General features: G+C 39.8%; 1 protein-coding gene across 1 annotated transcript; it reads left to right on the top strand.

Annotated features, from left to right (window-relative positions):
* The first annotated feature begins 394 nt into the window (after positions 1–394).
* On the top strand, positions 395–17,507 carry LOC139445843 (cytochrome P450 1A5-like). The gene is made up of 11 exons (XM_071227073.1): positions 395–443; positions 2,468–2,661; positions 5,563–5,640; positions 6,504–6,602; positions 6,988–7,081; positions 11,422–11,580; positions 12,899–13,107; positions 14,231–14,359; positions 15,585–15,689; positions 16,191–16,325; positions 17,034–17,507. Exons 2-11 carry the CDS (start codon positions 2,505–2,507, stop codon positions 17,378–17,380), a joined length of 1,512 nt encoding a protein of 503 aa, XP_071083174.1. The 5' UTR covers positions 395–443; positions 2,468–2,504; the 3' UTR covers positions 17,381–17,507.
* The last annotated feature ends 4,329 nt before the right edge of the window (positions 17,508–21,836 follow it).

Genomic DNA, 21,836 nt, shown 5'->3' with positions numbered 1-21,836 from the left:
ACATCCTGGCAACTACTACGTACCCTTTAACTCCAATTATTTAATAACAACCCTGTAACTCCCAGCCTTTAACCAGGACCCTTTAACTACAACATTCACTCACCCACGAACCCACCAAAAACTCACTCACCCACCCAACAACAAACTCACTCACTCGTCTGGGACAAGCATAATGAACACGCCTTGTGTTAGAAAGTACATGCACACAGTGAACAGCCGGTATTGCACAAGCCCAACGTGATATCAGCTCAATCGCCCAAAGGTACAAGGTCAGTCGACCAAAGGTACACTTTATCAAGTCTACTGCTTGACTTTCCACAGTGATGTGCGGTGAGTTCACTGATTATGTGGGAGTGGGGTTGACCCTGTCCCACAAAACAGGCTTGAGACGCCATGTGGATTACTGATGCGGGTAGTTTATACACAGTTTGTGTCACAAGGTGGTATGTAGTTTACACACAGTTTGTGTCACAAGGTGGTATGTAGTTTATACACAGTTTATTTCACAGCTACGTATGTAGTTTATACACAGTTTGTTTCACAAGGAGGTATGTAGTTTATACACAGTTTGTTTCACAGCGACGTATGTGGTTTATACACAGTTTGTTTCACAAGGTGGTATGTAGTTTATACACAGTTTGTTTCACAGCGACGTATGTGGTTTATACACAGTTTGTGTCACAAGGTGGTATGTAGTTTATACACAGTTTGTGTCACAAGGTGGTATGTAGTTTATACACAGTTTGTTTCACAAGGTGGTATGTAGTTTATACACAGTTTGTTTCACAAGGTGGTATGTAGTTTGTACATAGTTTGTTTCACAGCGACGTATGTAGTTTATACACAGTTTGTTTCACAGCGACGCATGTAGTTTATACACAGTTTGTTTCACAGCGACGTATATAGTTTATACATAGTTTGTTTCACAGCGACGTATGTAGTTGATGCACAGTTTGTTTCACAGCGATGTATGTAGTTTATACATAGTTTGTTCCACAGCGACATATGTAGGTTATACATAGTTTGTTTCACAGCGATGAATGTAGTTTGTGCATAGTTTGTTTCACAGCGACGTATGTCGTTTATACACAGTTTGTTTCACAGCGACGTATGTCGTTTATACACAGTATGTTTCACCGCGACGTTTGTAGTTTATACATAGTTTGTTTCACAAGGTGGTATGTAGTTTATACACAGTTTGTTTCACAGCGACGTATGTAGTTTATACACAGTATGTTTCACCGCGACATATGTAGTTTTTACAGTTTGTTTCACAGCGACGTATGCAGTTTATACACAGTTTGTTTCACAGAGACGGATAAGTTTATACATAGAATGTTTCACAGCGACGTATGTAGTTTATACACAGTTTGTTTCACAGCGACGTATGTGGTTTATACACAGTTTGTTTCACAAGGTGGTATGTAGTTTATACACAGTTTGTTTCACAAGGTGGTATGTAGTTTATACACAGTTTGTTTCACAAGGTGGTATGTAGTTTGTACACAGTTTGTTTCACAAGGTGGTATGTAGTTTATACACACTTTGTTTCACAGCGACATATGTAGTTTACACCCAGTATGTTTCACATCGACGTATAAGTTTATACACAGAATGTTCACAGTGACGTATGTAGTTTATACACAGTTTGTTTCACAGCGTCATATGTAGTTTATACAAAATTTGTTTCACAGTGACGTATGTAGTTTATACACAGTATGTTTCACAGAGACGCACGTAGATTATACCTGGTTTTTTTCACAGCGACATATGTAGTTTATACACAGTTTGTTTCACAGCGACGTATGTAGTTTATTCACAGTATGTTTCACAGCGTCATATGTAGTTTATACAAAATTTGTTTCAAACAGACGTATGTAGTTCATACCTAGTTTGTTTCACAAGGAGGCATGCAGTTTATACACAGTTTGTTTCACAGCGACGCATGTAGTTTATACACACTTTGTTTCATAGCGACATATGTAGTTTATACCTTGTTTGTTTCACAGCAACGCACGTAGATTATACACAGTTTTGTTTCACAGCGACGCACGTAGTTTATACCTAGTTTGTTTCACAAGGAGGTATGTAGTTTATACATAGTTTGTTTCACAGCGACTTATGTAAATTATACCTAGTTTGTTTTACAGCGACGTATGTAGTTTATACACAGTTGTTTCACACCGACGTATGTTGTTTATACCTAGTTTGTTTCACAGCGACGCATGTAGTTTATACACACTTTGTTTCACAGCGACCCATGTATAGTTATATATTTCAGTGAGTGAGTGAGTATGGTTTTACGCCACTTTAAGGAATATGCCAGCAATATCACGGCGGGGGACACCAAAATTGTACCCATGCCGGGAATCGATCCCGGGTCTTCGGCGTAAGGAGCGAACGCTTTAACCACTAGGCTACCCGACTGCTCCAGTTATATATTTGAAGAATTTGATCTTTGTTTCAGAAACAAGTTCACATAAAGATACAACAATACAGGGACGATGATGGAGGGTGCAATGCAGTTATGGCCCAAGTCTTTGGTATCCCTGGCTCTTGCTGTTGGGGGTGTGATTGGTTTGGTCGGCTTTTTTCTCTTTAAAAAACTACCCAACTCTCCGCCGGGACCCAAAAGATGGTCACTGATCGGAACTATTGCAGGTAATGGATTGTATTTACATGAATAAAGGAGACACGGTTTGTCCAGTCGTCAAAGGTGCCAGAAATCGCAGGGCACAGTTGCGTCCCAAAGCGTGTCAGACATTTATGCTCGCGGGTTCGAATCCAAGGTTCTAGGTTTATCGACACCATTCACGTGCTCGTTGGTTAAACCATGTGATAAACGTGTAAGAGTTGGATGACATTTTCCCTCCAAAATCAAGCTAACACGCCGTGGTATAAATATAGGATCTCATCCGAGACCAAATATATCAAGATGAGTTGATAGATATACAAAGCATATCAGTATCGAGGTTTCGGCAGTGTGTTTACAGAAGTAATTCGTATCTTGAGTGTAAATGGTACAATGGATGTAATAGCCTTGGTCTCTGTTCATTGCTTGCTGGATCCTGTTGATGTAGATGGCTTCTAGGAGTTTCCTGATTTTGTAGTCTGATTGATTGTTGGCCAGGGTCTTGTTGTTGTTCCACTGGATGTTGTGGTCGGGGTGGGTATGGGTGTGGTCGGAGATGGCTGATTTTGAAAGGCTGAAAGTTGACTATTTGAGACATCAGATCGCAAACATTTTAGAAAACAATAAACTACAAGAAGATAACTTAAACATTGCTGAAAGGAAAACTCTTAAAACTTTGAAAGCTGACCCATCCATCACCATAGCCCCAGCAGATAAAGGCAGAGCAACTGTCATCATGGACACCAGTGACTTCAATGCCATCACCAGCAATCTCCTAGATGACCAGACCACATACCAAGAGCTGAAGAAAGACCCCACCCCCCGACTCCAGAGAGAACATAAAACCTTGCTGAAAGAGCTCCTAGAAAAAAAATTGGCCCAACCCTCCACAAGCAGATGACTGTCCCTCACCCCAAGCCACCCTATGCCAGAGCGACAATCAAGGTCCACAAACAGCCAGTCAAAGCCCGCCTCCTAGTCTGCTCAAGAAACACTGTTCATTACAACACTGCTCAGTACCTAGCCCGCCTTCTTACCCCACTGGGAAAACAGCCAAATCATTCATCACCGACTCCACAGAATTCTGCAGAAAGATAAGCACCATCACCGAGCCATGCACACTCGTCAGCTATGATCTGGTAGATCTTTTCACAAATTTAACCAGAGACGAAGCCCTTTCCACCGAAACGTCGGACTAATGGTAATAAAGAAGTTGTTGATCCATAGAACTGGTCTTACTTCATCACACCGACTTCTAAATGCCACTGAAAGAAGTTAACCATTGAGATGTTGACAATATATTTCCAAATACTTGCCACACCAGGCAAATTCACCCGTTTTCGAACAATAGCATTTCCTTATGGTCACCCAGGGTTCGATTGACATAAGCGGCTGCGTGAGGATTGTGAAGAGATTAAAACAGACCATCCAGCGAAAAAAGAAGGAAGTAACACGTTTCCTGATCAGTCACAATGAAATTCCCTTTCTACAAACGACACTATCGTTAAACGTACCAGTTGGGACATACGAGGGCTGACTATTTTTCAACTATGGGTCATAACAAAATGATCTGGTCACTTTAGTACATTGTTTGAATAATTCATTGCACTTGTATTTGGTCCGTTGAGACCGTTTGTATATAAGTGACAGCCAGTTGAACGCGATGGGGGTCCAAATGGACACAGAAATGGAAAAAGAACGAGTCATCAAGTTTTTTTTCTTCAGAGAAAAGAACTCCCCAAGAAATTCATGACCGCATGTCACAAATGTACGGGGATGAAAGTCCTAGCTATTCCACTGTTTATACGTTTGGGCAGCTGCGTTTAAACCTGGGAGAACAAGCCTTGGTGGTGAACGTCAGGTCAGGACGTCCGTCACTTTCTATCAATGAAGATTCAATCAAGGAGATAGAAAAACCTATACTGTCAGATAGACGTTATACCATTGCTGAACTTGAGGAAGACACAGGTCTAAGCCATGGATCTATTGAAAGTATTATTCATGAACATATTCAGATGAATAAGATATCTCCTATTTTGAGAAGTGTATTGAAAAGCAGGGAGATTATGTTGAAAATAAAATTAAAAAACACTTCCACAATTGTAGGTTTTATAGGCTTAGAACGTTTTGACCAGCCAAAAAAAATCAAATTACGCTGAAAATAGCACGATACTGTACTTGTAAGCCTCGTTTCTTGGAATTAACGCTTGATATCTACCTATAGTCTATGCTTCTAAATATTTATTAATTAACATTTTGTAAGATGTAACGCTGAAGTTTGAGAGTTCACGCAAATACAACCTTAAGTCGTGAGTTAACATGTATTTTATACAAAGGGTTGCCGTAAAGGTTTCATTTGAATTACTAAATGTCACACTATTACCTTTTTGTGCTGTGACGCCCCTTCTCAATTTCAAAAAGACCTCAAATATCGGATTAATGTATCTAATGTTGGACATTTCTTGATATAGCGCGTGAAAAAACACTTTCGTGTTTAAAATAGCAAAACCCCGAGTCGCTGCCCTTGACGTTCTTGTGGCTATCTCTGTACACATCCTCCAACTTATGTCTGCCGGCATGTATATGGAATAATTGTTATAAAAGACAAAAATAAATATTTTAAGACACCTTGAAATCGATATGGCATATCGGGCATATCGTTTTATAAAATTATGAGGGAAACATTTTATCTGGCTGCACGTATTTCATATATAAAGATTGACGTCCGCAACAGGATCCGTCGATATCAAATATACTTGACTTGCATAGTCACGTGACACGAATTTAAGTCGATACGGGAATATCGTATCTAATATGGGTGACTTTGATTGCACCAGTATTTTCGGTTAGCGTTTCTGAGCAGCATGTCTGCAACACAAATATTATCTTTTAAATATTCGGCATTAATCTTGTTTTATTTGGTTTTCAAGAATTACGAGGAGGGCTGTTCTTCAGGTTCATCCGTGATTGGAGCAAAAAGTATGGCCCAGTTATGTTGGTTCATATTGGTAAGCATTTGGTTGAGTTAACAGTGATAGTGTGTGATTGTTCAGTTAACAGTGATTGTTTGTGGTTGTTGAGTTAACAGTGGTAGAGTGTGATTGTTCAGTTAACAGTGATTGTGGTTGTTGAGTTAACAGTGGTAGATTGTGATTGTTCAGTTAACAGTGATTGTTTGTGGTTGTTGAGTTAACAGTGGTAGAGTGTGATTGTTCAGTTAACAGTGATTGTTTGTGGTTGTTGTGTTAACAGTGGTAATGTGTGATTCTTCAGTTAATGTGTGGCGGTTTGATCAGTATTCCAGTTATATGTAAAATACAGTAGCCATTCCCATGTAATTTGATTAATAAGTTATTGGATCCTTAATGAAGTTGATTTGATCATGGCAGCTGCATGTGAACACTGCAAATTGTTTCAGCTCCCTTTGACAAAGTAAATGTGACCTTATGTCAAGGAGCTTACCATACGCCGAGTAACATGCTAATCATCAAGCTGGAATGTTGCTATGTCACTATGTAAATGTCACACAGTTGCTTAACTATTGTTATCACACAATTGTTGCAGATCATTCTCTTCTATGTCACCCTCATAATTTCACTAATTTAAAAACGTATTCCGTCATTACTATGTGTTTAACTTGTTTTAAGAATAAATAATCAGTTGAGATAAAGCGGATGTCTCGTAATGAAATCATCCCCGTCCAATGATGCTCTTTTGTCAAGTGATATTAGACGATCTGGGAATTAGATGGCGTTGGCTGTAATTTGCCAGGAAAATAATGCGATGCAGGTATTCTCCAACATACCATGTCAAACTAATGGTGTTAAGAATTAAAACATCCCTATTTTTGAAGGTTTATGAAATATTACAGATTATCAGGAAATAATTGTTTTGAGTCGAATCGACGTTGTAAGAGAAGCTCTCATCACAAGACAAGCAGACTTTGAAGGGAGACCTGATGCATTTGCTGGTAAGAAATCATTACAGGGAAAAGGTGTGCAACAGCATACTGAAAACCAGAGCTTAAACGTCTTCATTGGAAACCAAACATCGAAATATTGACCAGTACATTATTTTCGTATTTTGCCCAGGGGGTCATTGAAATCGGTGTTTCAGTAAGTCTCACTTGATAATCATTAATAAGGTATTTTCTTTGTTTCATTGGTTTCTTTGTTTTGGAAGCGACACCTCACAACATGACGTGATGCGATAAATGTCATTAATCGTTAATGACGTCGCAGCATATCCAGTACAGATAACCCGATATTCTTCGAAGCATGTAGGGTATGCTACTGTTGTCGAGCATGAGCAAAAAGTATATTCGATCTATTATAAACCCTTTTTATGGTCCATAGCACATACACTATCTGAAGGAGGGAAAAGAATAATCCATTCACCGTATGGCCCAGCATGGAAGATACACAGGAAAATTGCATCCAAAGCACTGAGGTAAATTTTGATTTATTATGTTAAGATCATGGTACTTTTACGAACATGAAATGTGGGCTTACATATCCTCTCAAGGGGACAATAATTTTTCGCTACTTCATTCCCCTTCGAGGATATAGCCACTAACAATCTCAGTTAATGATCATATACTACCAATTTATTAAATATATATCTTTGTACATCAAAATGAATGAATTAATTTTATTTCCTATAAAAAACCGATGATAAAGGAGCATGTATTTGATTAAAAAAAGATCCATTATTGATGACACTTTGAAATATTTATCCCTTGTGATGGAAAAATCAACACAGTCAAGCAAGACATGCTTGACAGTGATTCTTTCATCACAAGGGATACACAATGGAGGATCCTAACCTTTCAATAAATATTTTGTGTGTACCTGATATGGCCAATACGACAGCGTCGTATTATGACCTCTTATAACCGATATTTGGTTTAATTCAATGTAATTTATTGATACCAACCTGGGTGTCCCACTTCTTTTGCATTAGATCTCTGATGTAACATCTAATAACTGGCTAATAATCATTGTATGGGATCAGAAGTTGTGTCACAGATTTGTTGAGTGCTGCTTTTGCAGCAGCATCGGCCATTGTGTTACCAATGATTCCAACACGGCTCGGTAACCAACAAAATACAATGTCGTATTGGCCAGTGGCAAGATCATTGTTTAATTCAACGATTTTTTAGTATAAGTGGATACTTACAAGACATATTTTTAATAGCCTGAAGGCACGAAAGTGAATCTGAAAAAATTCAGAGATCCAATGCAAAAGAAGTGGGACCCAGGTTGCAGTGCAGACCGTGCTTGCGCTGTTCCTTCCACGGTTTGTCCCCCTACGTGTCATGTACACATTTCTATACAAAATTACATGATAGTTTCTTAAAGAACTTCATCCGTCATGGGTCTTAAAATAAAAAAAAAATCAGATTTTGTTGGGTACAGGGTATTCATGGTCAAGTACCGTATTGATGTTTCATACACTTTTCTGGATTTCGAGTTATTTTGCAATTCATCGTTCTCATTTGGAGTCAAACGGACTGTAGTCAGTCCATCTGAGAATATTTGTATTGAGTCAGTAAAAATAGCAGGTGATAATTTGTTTGAAGACAGTATTTCAAATAATGGCCAGTTAGCTTTGGAAAAGTTCCAGCTTGTGAACGGAGGAACGTCAGACGGGGTAACAGGTTTTAATATCGCCGGTAAAATGGTCACTTCCACAGAGGTCATAGTGGACCGACCATTCAAATTCGTTAAGAAGATCAGAGTCTGTGAGAGAAATGTCAAGAGATGAGTAGGTACCTGTTCCAGGATGTAAATAGGTTTTAGAATTATTATTAAAAATACATAAATCGTTGTTATAAAGGAAATCTTCTAACGTGTTCCCTTTACTGTTTGTACTGGCACTACTCCAAAGGGGATTATGCCCCTTCAAGTCGCCCATACTGATACAGGGCTTGGTGAGATGGCCATACAGTGCCCGAGGGTCGAGAAGAAATTACATGAATTATACAGTCTAATATCAAACTGATCGGTACTTTTTATATATGTTTCCTGAATACAAAGTGCTGACGGCTGAATATCTTGAATTAATAACTGTAAATCATTGACATTATTTTTGAGTCCTCTGCAGTTCCACTGAATTATATTACAGAAGTTCATGGTGGCTCAACTGGTGATCTTGAATGAGGTGAATGTGAAAACTATATCTCAAGAGGTCCAAACGGATTCTGAACCTCCACGGGGGATGTCAAAGAAGATGTTAGAGGGCCCTGGCCCTTTTCTTAATTTGTTTTTTCTCTTTTGTCAAGTGGGCATTGACCTGGACTCTTTCATTTTTTTCTGGTTCTTTACAATGTGTAATCTCGGTCTGAGAAGCACACGCTGAGATTTGTGACTGTGATTGATGTGATTTAGGGATATCATCTTGGGTGATCTGTTTGTCAGTCACCCAAGATAAGTTTGTCTGGCAACACGTTGAAACTGTAGAGACTTTGTTGACAGGCGCTGACGAAGGGACTGTGGCAGAATAGTTTTTTTAGCTTTTTTTTTTATCAGTTTGGGATAAAGTTTGAACAAATTGTTTTGCCTCATAATATGACAGTTTTGTTTGTATTTTATATTAGGAATCTTTTATTCATGTGCATAGATTGCGTAAACATTTGATGAAGCAACATGATCACCTTCACAGTTTGCACATTTGATGGAGTCAGTCGTGCAGTCGGAGCTCTCATGAGCTCCGCCACAAGTATGCATACATTGTTGCGAGTGCAGAACTTAGAACCATGTCCAAATTTCTGACACTTGAAGCATCGGAGTGGATTTGGCATGTATACCTCCACTCTGATGTTAAAGTAGCCAGCTTTGAGAGACTTTGGAGTCTTTTGCAGATCAAAGGTGAAAAAGCAAGTGTTAGTTTTATGAATTTTGTCATTTTGTTTTTTTGGTGAAACGCTTGACAGCAGTAACACCTTGGTCTTTAAGTTCAGCCACAATCTCTTCTCCGCTCATGTCAGCAAGACAACGAGCATAATCCCTAATGATACCTTGACAGGAGTTAAGTGTCCTGTGCGCAGAGACAATAACACTGATGTTAACAAACTGCTGTAATCGCAGTAAGTTAACAGATTGCTGTCTGTGTTCATATTCAACCAGGAGTGAACCGCCACGAAGGCGTGTAACATTTTTTACTACTCCACAGGCACCTTCAATGCCCTTGGAGACAGCAAATGGGTTTAATTTCAATGGATTGCCATCAGCAGATGCAATGACTATAAACCGAGGCCAAGAAACAGTATTTGAAGAGGCAGCTTCATCGTCAGATGAAATGCCGACAATGTGTCTACGTTTGTTATTCTTTGATGAACCAGGTTGTGTTTGTAGAGACATGGTGTAATAATAAAATTCAACACCCCTGCTCCCCACCCGCCATCGAGTGTCAACAAGGACGATGTTGCAGCGGAAGCCAGTCTGCAACATCAGGGCTACAAAGGTGTCATACTCCAGAAAATACAGATTTGAAAAGCCATGATATCTTAAAGAAGAAGTGCCAGGCTGGTTCGGCCCATGACACAGTTCCTAAGAGCACAGAAATCAGAGGTCTATACAACCAGATTGGCCCATGAGCCACCGCCTTCTGGCATAGGACTCTATGCAAAATTTATGACATCAAAATTATTGTTTCATATCGAAAAGTCATTGTCATGATGAAAATGTATTGAAAAAATTCTGTGCACAGGGCATGGCGTGACCTGCCGATTGATAGAATCGGGCCAATTCTACCCCCCGTCTAGGTGAAGTAAAGGTCAAAGTGGTGTGTTGGCCAAAAGGAACACCAGTTCCTGGCTCCAGTGCTCTCAACCACCACATTCCCGTCCTCCACCGACACATCATCATCATCATCATCATTTATTGTATTCAGGCCAAAGGCCCATATACATACAATAATATTATATTTATACAATTTTGTACACGTACAAGTATAAACATGCAGACTTAAATGCACAGAGATGTGCACGTGGTTTTGTGAAAAATATATCACATCACAATACAACAAGAAGAGATTAAAGCATTTGATTAATAAAGGCAAATAACCTCAAGAATAATTAAACATAATTTGTACAAAGACGGTTGCGAAGTTGTAAACCATTATTAATGTATAGGACAGTATTCTTTTGTTGCTCGTTAGATATTTCATCAAAACGGAGGAGCTTGATTAGTGTATTGATGTTTTGGGGTAAACCTTGGAATATTTTGTTCTGAGCGATTCATAACATGGACAGATAAGCATAAAATGGTATTCATTTTCAATGAATAAAGGACAAAAACGCATATTTTTTTAAACTGAGGAAAAACGACCCATATTACGTACTAAATTGTTCAAACCTAATCTAAGACGTGTAAAACACACTCTAAGTTTTCTGTCTGTTATTTCTGTTAAGTACTGTTCTGGAGATAAGCAGGATTTAAATGTTTTATAAAGGTCGTATCTTGAACTATTTTCCAATGTAGCTGGGGCACAGGGGCGCAACCCACGGCAAACAGGTTGCCCAATTCGGTCGCCCTTTACGACCAGCAGTGGGGTGCTGAGGACACATTCTGCCCCGGGTCCACACGGGGGAAGAGCTATTAGCGTTACCCAGCACTCACCACGGGGGAGGTTGCTCTTCACGAGTGCCAGATATCGCCTGATCTCACCCAAGCGATGTCTCCTGTGGGAGCCAGTTTTGGATGATAAAGGAAAATACATCATAGCATATTCCCCATGGCGTTTGAAAATGGTATGTTGTTTCAAAAACATATGTATTTATATTTCAGGCAGTATCTAATGGGAGATCACCTCAGCTGGATAGTTTCACAAACTCTCGACATTATAACGAAACAGATGAGAGAGGAACGAGAAGCCTTTAACCCTTTCTACTCTATATCACTTGGGGTCTCCAACATGATGACAGGAATGTTGTTTGATAAAATCAGGTAATTATGTTTGCCATGCTGCCAAGTCATGGGCACGTTGTTCTGTTTCTGTCTCTTAACCAGCTGTATTTGTTTCATGTTGCTCTTTTTGAAACAGGGGGCACGGGTGGCCCAGTCGTCTAAGGCGCCGCGATTCGCTGTGCAGAGTTGCGTCCCCTGGACACGCCAGAAACCTATCATTGTGGGTTCGAATCCCGGTTCGCCCCAATTATTATGTTTCTAGGTTTGTCAGCACCATACCCGTGCTCATGGGTTTCACCGAAGTGGTAAACGTCTTAGACCTGCGTCACTTCGGGCTTTCCTCCCACATTAAGCTGACACGCTGCGATATAACTGGAATACAGTTAAAAGTGGCGTTAAACCCAACTCACTCACTCACTCACTCTTTTTGAAACAATGCAGGTTCATGATAGAAATTTAGCTTATGTAGTGGGAAAACTAAAAAGATGTTGCTTCCACACGTATCTAAATGTTCACTGAGTAAAGATTCATTCTTCTGGCTGTTGATAATTATGTATTTGCGCAATATCGTCTCCATTTTAATACTTTGATTCACAATAGGCTGGTATCGTTGAACCATGGATAATGTTTTTTTCATGATTAGGGTTGAAGGTAGATACTGGAGTTAGATTATTCCCCATATTGTTTTCTTCAGACTTTTCTCTCAGTTTTAGATGCTCAATACTTAGCGCCTTTGTATGCTATCTTCAATTAGCTTTGCGGGATAATTTTCCGGAATAATCATTGTGCCTGAGAGTTAGGACTTTTACAGTAAAGTGTTATAATTGAATGTAACTGTGCGACCGATTTTGTTCACATGAAGCATGTACCTGAACACAAAAATTATTCTGCAATATTCTCTTTCTTCAAGGGCACTGCATTTCGATTATTGAACAAATTAATACAAACATTGGATAAAGATACAATCTATCTGTGACGATAGACGATATCTGTCTTGATTCGACCCAATGATGTCTCTGGATGTTTTCAGCACCATGCCCGTGCTCGTGGATAAAAGTGGTCAACGTATGAGACCCATATCACTTTTGGCTTCCTTTTACATCAAGTTGACAATCCTCTCACTCACTTTGGGCATAACAGAAATGAACGTGTATCGCGAAAACAATCGTGCATAAATAGGGAAGGAATTGGATGTGATGAAACTTTGGCAAAATTAACACATTTTACTCCTGGTGTTTTATAAATAGGATTTTTTTTAAATAGAAAAATACGTTATTTTTTATCTGAACTTAAGATTTCTTTGGTTGAACCCTGGGATTCAACGTTATTGATATTGTACCAATATCGCCTATTCCAGCCAAACGGAAGACTCGGAAAACTACCAAACATATGTTAACAACTTTGATAGAATATGTTTTTATGGCGGAAAGTCGTTTTTCGAAGATCTAATTCCCCTGCTGCATCTGTGTCCATTGCCTCGTCTCTACCGTGCTCAAGGTTATGCCACTGATATGGCAGACGCCATCAGGACAGAAATTGCAGCCCATAGAGATACGTTCGACAAAAGTAAGTGTCGACGGTAGACTCAATAACACTGTTTACTGCAGTTACAGGTGGGGGTAGCCTCGTAGTTGAGATCTCGCTAGTCACGCCGAAATTCCGGGTTCTATTTCCCACATGGGCAAATGCTTGAGTCCCCGCCGTGATATTGCTGGAATATTGCTGAAAGGGGCGTAAAACTCAGCTGAGTCACTGCACCAGTGTAGGCAGAAAGCATAGATTGATGAAACTAAATATTGTTGACATATACTGAAACGTCACGTACACATGCCATTGTGACCCTATACTTAGCAACAATCAATCTTATTAAAAACAGAGTATGATACCTCTCTGTGTGAAGACCCGAGAACAGATCCATAGGAGGTCGACTCAAGTGAACACTCTAATCAGCAAAAACGTCGGATCACATCTGTAAAAATCCCTAAGATTTCTAATACTACGGTTTAAATTACGCATATCTATAGTCAGCAAAAACAGGCCCTTACCATACGCCTTCCCTCGCTGTTTAATAGCTGTTTCAGTGCAGACAAGAAACAAGAATAATCACATACCCACAATCATTAGGGTTCCTTTCATCGAAAAAGCAAAAGGTTGGCAGTTTTGAGTAACCCTCCTAATTGACGGTACCAAGGATGAGGAGAACAAGCACATATGCATGATCGTTACTTTCCCAGCGATGTTTGATAAAAATTACAAGATTATTGAGACATATTATATATTCACTATCACACCATGAAGAGCCCCCAAGAACACAATTGTTACATACTAATCACGGAATAAGAGAAATATATAGATTGATGTGTTTCAAAAAGGTTGAAACGTGATACCAGATGTGAAGTAACATCCAAACCAGTGTAGAAAAGGGCATTTTTCTAGGAACCCAAAGGTTAACGATTTACAGTTGATATCAGTTTAAAGCATGGGCTGTGATCATGTTCGACGGTAAGCAAGATTTATAAAGATACCCAACGTTGGATTATTGAAAATCTAGATTAGTGATTGAGTTAAGATTTAATGTCGCATCGGCAATTTTCCAGCTCTATTGCAGATCAGGACGATGAAATAAATACAATAGTACGACTTAAAGCTGATGGGAATGTAACATTAAATGTAAATGCTATCATTACAGATAAGATGCGGGACTTCACGGACGCCTTGATACTGGCTCAGAAAGAGGTTGAAGTGGAGGACGACCCGACCCTCACGTCACAGATCACAGACACCCACCTACTTCAGGCAATATTTGACCTGGTCCTCGGTGAGTGCTAAATTGAGCCATGGCAAGGCTAGAACAGTTTGAATAATGTATACTACAAAACACGTATCGTGAAATTCTGATTCAGGTACATCTCTAGGCTTCTCCTGGTGAGGTACATGAAAGTCGTACTTGACCATCATTTTATACAGGATTCTTCCTAGGATTCGTGGACAGGATGAGTCCTCAGTTGCTCTTGCTTGTTGTTACAACGTGTCTGTGTGTAATCGCGTCCCGAGGGGCTGGTGATCGCTGGTCATAAATCCCATACTTGACAACAAACTGGTTCGGACACCTCTTCATTCCTCAGTAGAAGTCTCCTGGTGATGATTTATCAAGAATCCCTTACTTGATAATAGTCATGCACAGACACTCTCATGCCTCAGTATCATTCCCCTGGTGATGATTGGTTATGAATCTCATAATTAACAACCATCTGACACAGACACCTCAGTAGGCTTGTCCTGGCGATGACCGGTCATGAATCCCATACTTGGCAACAATCTGGTACATACACCTCATCTCTCAGTAGGCTTGTCCTGACTATGACCGGTCATGAATCCCATACTTGGCAACAGTCTGGTACATACACCTCATCTCTCAGTTGGCTTGACCTGGCGATGACCGGTCATGAATCCCATACTTGGCAACAATCTGGTACATACACCTCATCTCTCAGTAGGCCTGTCCTGGCGATGACCGGTCAAGAATCCCATACTTGGCAACAATCTGGTACATACGCCTCATCTCTCAGTAGGCTTGTCCTGGCGATGACCGGTCATGAATCCCATTATTGGCAACAATCTGGTACAGACGCCTTATCTCTCAGTAGGATCCTCCTTGTGATGGCTGGTAATATTTTAAGCCCTCGACAACTGTCATATATATGAACTTTCATCACATGCTTTGTTGGGCACGTAGAAGTTATATACACGAAGACAAGAAACTTTGTTTTATGGAAAACAACTTCTTCATTATTTGTAGTGACATTTCGAAGCTACCTTTTGCTCCTCCATCAGTTGAAACAAGAAGTCACTATGTCACAAACAATAAATAGCTTGTTAATAATATCTATTAAAAGGTTTCAAGTGTTCAATTTTTTTCATGCTCCCAAATACTTCATCTGGTGCTCGCAGCACCACAGTATTAGAATAGTAAATGGTAAATGTTATATAATGGTTCACAGATTATTCACAAATAATTAGGGCTCAATCATTCAATATTTCAGCAGGTACAAACACCACAAGGGATACGCTCCATTGGTGTCTTCTAGCGATGGCTCTCTACCCGGACATACAAACGAAAGTGCAGAATGAGGTGGACACTGTTGTTGGTGCGTTTTAAGAATATTGTTTAACCCTTTTCTAATCGTGTCAGATATCCCACCCTCACCTGATAATGCTGAGAAGCTTATATTGGACCTTTCACCGTTCTTACCTGTATGTAGATGTGTTTTTTTTATAAACCCTGCCCGTCTCCCAGCTATATCTTTTCACCGTTTTCCCCTTTTCAGGATCATATGAAAATATCCTGCATGATGCAGATCGACCAAGTAGTCAATTAATTCCTTTTGGTATATATGTTTTTCAAACGTTTATGAAAACAAGATGAAATAGCACTGAAATCAGAGTTGGATACAAGACAGACAACCATCCAAATGAAGGTGTGCTCAGATGCTGACCAATTATTCATGTGAAAGTTAGATTCTCTTGCTGTTGTGGAAATACTACTTATAACAGGAAAATATAATTTGAAAGGGTTTTTCATACTATTGATAAGTGGAATGAATTCGCTTCCTTGCATATTGATAAATATGGACTTGCTATGGCTACAGGTCCTGATCTGAACGTCCACGTTTCGGACAGGGACAGACTGCCATACACAGATGCAGTGATACACGAGGTCATGAGGATGAGGACAGAAACTCCCATGGGCGTTCCCCACGTTACCCTTCGCAGAACCACAATTGGTTGGTATTAAAGTGTGTTCCATAAAGTGAGAGAGTGAGTTCTGACGCTGCTTTGAACAGTACTGCAGTTATATCGCGGCGCGTCAGCCCGATGTGAGAGGAAAGCCCAAAGTGATGCAGGGCTGAGACGTTTACCACGTTGAAACCAACGAGCACGGCTATGGCGAGACATTCTGGACGAACCGGGATTCGAAACCAAAATCATAGGTTACTGGCGTGCCCAATTCTGCACAGCGACCCTAGACGACTGAGCCACCCGTGATCCGGTTCTATAAATTGTTTGAGTGTTGATTATAGTATTTCATCAAACTTAGATTTCGGATTAAACAACTGACCCATGCTTGCCGTAAAAGACGACTGTGCTTGTCGTAAGTTGCGACTAACCGGATCGTGTGGTCAGGCTCGCTGACTTGGTTGATGCATGTCATCGATCCAAATGGCGCGGTTCGATCCTCATGATATCAATCACTGGTTTGTCTGGTCCAGACTGGATTATTTACAGACCGCCGTTATATAGCTGGAATATTGCTGAGTGCGGCGTTAAACAACAAACCAGCCAACAAATGCTGGTAAAAGAAAAAGAAGTAATGATGTTGTTGTTGACGAATATAACTGAGGAAATATTATCATAGAAAACTAATGTCATGATACCAGATATGTATGTATATCAAAGAGGAGGTAAATGATGACGAAGTCGTGTCTTTGCAGGTGGATACGATGTTTTCGAGGGATCATTGGTTTACATCAACTACACCGCTTTGCACTTTGACCCTGACCAATGGGAGGACGTCAATACGTTCAAACCTGAACGATTCCTTGACTCAGAGGGGAAGATGGGACCCACGCCAGAAAGCTGGTTTCCATTCTCTGCCGGAAGGAGAGTTTGTCTCGACGCGTCTATCGCCATACCTGAGCTTCCCCTCGTTCTGGCGGGAATCTTGAGAGCATTCACCATTTCACTTGGACCTGGAACACAGCACGACTTTGAGCCAAAGGATTGGGATGACAGTAATACTCCAGGGAGGTACCTCATTGTCGCACAATCAAGAATTTAAAAGCTGTATAACATAATCATAGAACCAGCAGCGAAACAGGAAATGGACTCGTTTTTAAGTGAAAACTTTTTAACAAACACTTTGCAATGCAATGTCGGTAAAGGTGGCATCAGTGGGGCAAGGATACGCTCACCTTTTCGCGAACACCATGTATCATGACTATTTGATTGTGTCCCATAAACACATGCTCATGGTATAGTCCGACTCTGCTTTTTTTCAGAAATTTCTACTGGAAAAGGAAAGGGTTTTGTCTCATTATTTACTTGCAGTGGCATTTATAAATGTTCCAGGTTGGCTTCTGATAAAAAAAAAGAAGTTAAAGTCGTCTTTGTCCTGATACATTAAATTCTTGCACCCACGCCTATAGATGAAGCTTGAAAGTTGTTTTAAATATTGTATATTAAAGAATTTGTACGATTTTGATTATTTGAAAGGACAGAGTTTTAGATGATGATGTGCAATGTTTAACTCCACTGAACAAGATGGGACCAACCACGGACACGAATGAGTTTTATATATAGGAGTCAGTTGTTTTACATGTCAAGTTTTCATTGGGTGACCAGGCTTTGTGACCAGACTTGATTAATTGTTTTTAATTCTTCCCCGAGTTCGTAGGAAGTTACTCATGATATCAATCACTGGTTTGTATGCTCCAATATCGATTATTTACAGGCCGACGTCACAAATGTAACTGTGGCTGTTAAACAACAAACAAAAGTTACATAGATTCATCCCATAGACTGGCTAACTACTCCGGCCCCATGGTTTGGTGAATAGAGGGTGTGTAGAGAGTGGAAGGTTTCAATCCCCTGGTCAGGTTAAGAGACGTTCCAAGATGGGACTTGTTGTTACCCTGCCTGGCGCTCGGAAGTAAGGGGATAAAACAAGAAGTGGTCGACTCGGAGTCAGTATACTGTGTCTGAGTGGGCAATTCATGTTAGACTGCGGCATGGTATCACAGTGACCAGTCCGTACCAGTATAATCAGTCAGACACACCCGTGAAAATTCCGGGGTAGAATAGGTTTTCAGCAACCCATACTTGCCGTAAAAGGCGACTATGCTTGTCGTAAAAGGCGACTAACGGGATGGGGTGGTCAGGCTCGCTGACTTGGTTGATACATGTCATCGTATCCCAATTGTGCGGATCGATGCTCATGATATAAATCACTGGATTGTCTGGTCCAGACTCGATTATTTACAGACCGCCGTCATATAGCTGGAATACTGCTGAGTGCGGCGTTAAACAACAAACAAACAAACAAACGTCACTGTATGAGTGAAATGATCTTGAACACGACGTTAAACTCCATTTATCTCACTACTCGCTATATTGTTTCGTTTAGCTTCAATGTTTGACACATGATGTACTCGGAATCGTTTGTGGACTCCGCTTTTGGTGTTAATTTCTTATGATTGTGGAAATGATTTTGTCGCTTTTATTTCCTTTGAAAGATTAAAACATGCCTGTCTATGTAACACAATTACTCATGTCAGATGTGTATGTCAACAATTCGTTTAATGTTTGAAGAATATCAGGAATGTGTTGGAAGCCTATCAACATAATTTAATCAGCCAAGTGGTTCAAGTGTTCAGAGGGCGGTCGGGTAGCCTAGTGGTGAAAGTGTTCGCTCGTCACGCCGAAGACCCGGGTTCGAATCCCGACATGGGTACAATGTGTGAAGCCCATTTCTGGTGTCCCCCACCGTGATATTGCTGGAATATTGCTAAAAGCAGCGTAAAACCAAACTCACTCACTCACTCACTCAAGTGAATATTGCTTTACACTTTATTATATCATAATTTATATATATCTTACTGTATGTCACTCACGCAATAAAAATAATTGGGCAACAAATATCAAAATCACCCTTTTCAGTTTAGGCCTTGGATACGCATGGATGGATCAGGGTGTTGGAAATGTCAAGATGTTTATGTCATTATTACTCCAAAGAGCTAAAGATTGTTTTCAGCAAATGTGGAGAGAAAAACTAAGAAATATCAAATGTACATATACCTATTCTCTCTTCAAACAACAATTTATACTCGAAGAATATCTTATATCTGTTACAATATATATAACAAAAATCGAGTATCGCTAGCGCAGCTCAGAGCAGGATATTATGATTTAAAGATCTATAAAGGTATATTTAAAAAGTCTAACAATATCTGTACATCTTGTAACCTTAATGTTGTAGAAAATGAGTATCATTTTATGTTTGTGTGTAAACTCCATCGTCAATTAAGAAACACGTATACTCCAAAGAAGTTTATAACTTTCCCTAATATTTATTTGTTTTGCATACTCATGTCAACTTCAAATATTACTTTATTACAAAATATTGCATTGTACATACATCATGAATTGTTAGTTGGAAGAAACACGCATACCTTGTAAATACGTTGAACTATGGGTCTATGGCCTTTCAGTTTACAATGAATAAAACAATTTGACTGTATGTTAGCAAACAAAATAAATTGATGTTGAAAATCACCAAATTCTAGTCAAATATCACATTCCCAGGTAAACAACAGAGTCTGATTTCTTTCAAATATGCTAAAATCAGGTGGTTAGAAATTGTCCTTAAAGGTTCAGAGAAGATATGAACATTATCATAAACTCATTGTCTGACAACACATTCAGGCAAAGTGTGTATGGTAATAGATACTACTTGAAGTTTGCTGAGGATCAGGTTTTTATGATAAAAAACGACAAATAGAGATTGACATATCCCGATACACAATTTTTGGGTGACCCCACTATGGCCTCAATTTAATTATGAACGGACAGTTGTTTGTTTGTTGTTTAACGCCACTTTCAGCAATATTCCAGCTGTATGACGGGGATCTGTAAATGATTTTAATTGTGGTAATCAGTTTCCCACTTTTTGAATGTTTATTGTTAAGCGAGGATTTTGATCTCGCTTTTATTGTTTGTTTGTTTTTTGTTTGAAATATTCCAGCTATATGACGGCGGTCAGTATATTATCGAGTCTTGACCAGGCATTCTAGAGATTGACATCATGAGCATCGATCCACGCAATTGGGATGCGATGACATGCATCAATCAAGTCAGGGAGCCTAACCACTCGATCCCGTTAGTCGCCTTTTACGACAAGCATAGTTTCCGGGCGCGGCCAGCATGGGTTACTGAAGTCCGATGTCGTGTCCAGATTCGATTATTAAAAGGCCGTTGTCATATAGTTAGAATATTGCTGAATGCGGCGTTAAACAACAAACAAGCAATCTATTTCCATATTGACATTGATATTATGAGTGAGTGAATGAGTGAGTAAGTACGTGAGTTTGGTTTAACGCCGCTCTGAACAGTATTCCATTTTTATCACGGCGCGTCAGCCCTCGAGCGTGAAACCCACGAGCAAACCTCGAAACGTAATCAGGTCGAACCAGCATACAAACTCACGATCATAGGTTTTGAGCGTGCCCAAGTGACGGAACTCTGGGCCTCGAATTACGGCGTTTTTTGACGACGGGGCCCCCATGTCCACCATTAATAGCAAGACATCGTATAAATAAACATGAGTGAGTGAGGGAAGGAGGAAGGTTTCAACCGCTCTAAGCAACATTTCAGCCATACGGTGGGGATACCGAATTGACGTCACACATTATTCCCATATGAGGAATCGACTCTAGGACTTCATGTCAAAGTAGACACAATTTTTTGTATAACAACTTCTTTAATACTGTAAAGGCCACTTTTCGGTATGGATCCTCATACCGCTGTCAAGCAAGACATAACACTTCTTTAATATAGTAAAGGCGACGTTTCGGTATAGATCCTTATACCATTGTCAAGCAAGACAAAACACTTCTTTAATATAGTAAAGGCGACGTTTCGGTATAGATCCTTATACCATTGTCAAGCAAGACATAACACTTCTTTAATACAGTAAAGGCGACGTTTCGGTATAGATCCTTATACCGTTGTCAAGCAAGACATAACACTTCTTTAATACAGTAAAGGCGACGTTTCGGTATAGATCCTTATACCATTGTCAAGCAAGACAAAACACTTCTTTAATACAGTAAAGGCGACGTTTCGGTATAGATCCTTATACCATTGTCAAGCAAGACATAACACTTCTTTAATACAGTAAAGGCGACGTTTCGGTATAGATCCTTATACCGTTGTCAAGCAAGACATAACACTTCTTTAATACAGTAAAGGCGACGTTTCGGTATAGATCCTTATACCATTGTCAAGCAAGACAAAACACTTCTTTAATACAGTAAAGGCGACGTTTCGGTATAGATCCTTATACCATTATCAAGCAAGACATAACACTTCTTTAATACAGTAAAGGCGACGTTTCGGTATAGATCCTTATACCGCTGTCAAGCAAGACATAACACTTCTTTAATATAGTAAAGGCGACGTTTCGGTATAGATCCTTATACCATTGTCAAGCAAGACAAAACACTTCTTTAATATAGTAA

Source organism: Haliotis cracherodii, unplaced genomic scaffold (assembly GCF_022045235.1).
Source record: "Haliotis cracherodii isolate W230 unplaced genomic scaffold, xgHalCrac1.p SCAF_6, whole genome shotgun sequence".
Lineage (NCBI taxonomy): Eukaryota > Metazoa > Mollusca > Gastropoda > Lepetellida > Haliotidae > Haliotis > Haliotis cracherodii.
The sequence above is the reverse complement of the archived record's forward strand: the minus strand, read 5'-3'. Positions and strand labels throughout refer to the sequence as shown.

Coding starts and splice junctions, on each gene's coding strand:
- LOC139445843 (XM_071227073.1), top strand. CDS start 2,505: ATGATGGAGGGTGCAATGCAGTTATGGCCCAAGTCTTTGGTATCCCTG. Junction 2,662..5,562: donor ACTGATCGGAACTATTGCAG/GTAATGGATTGT, acceptor TTGGTTTTCAAG/AATTACGAGGAGGGCTGTTC. Junction 11,581..12,898: donor ATGTTGTTTGATAAAATCAG/GTAATTATGTTT, acceptor CGCCTATTCCAG/CCAAACGGAAGACTCGGAAA.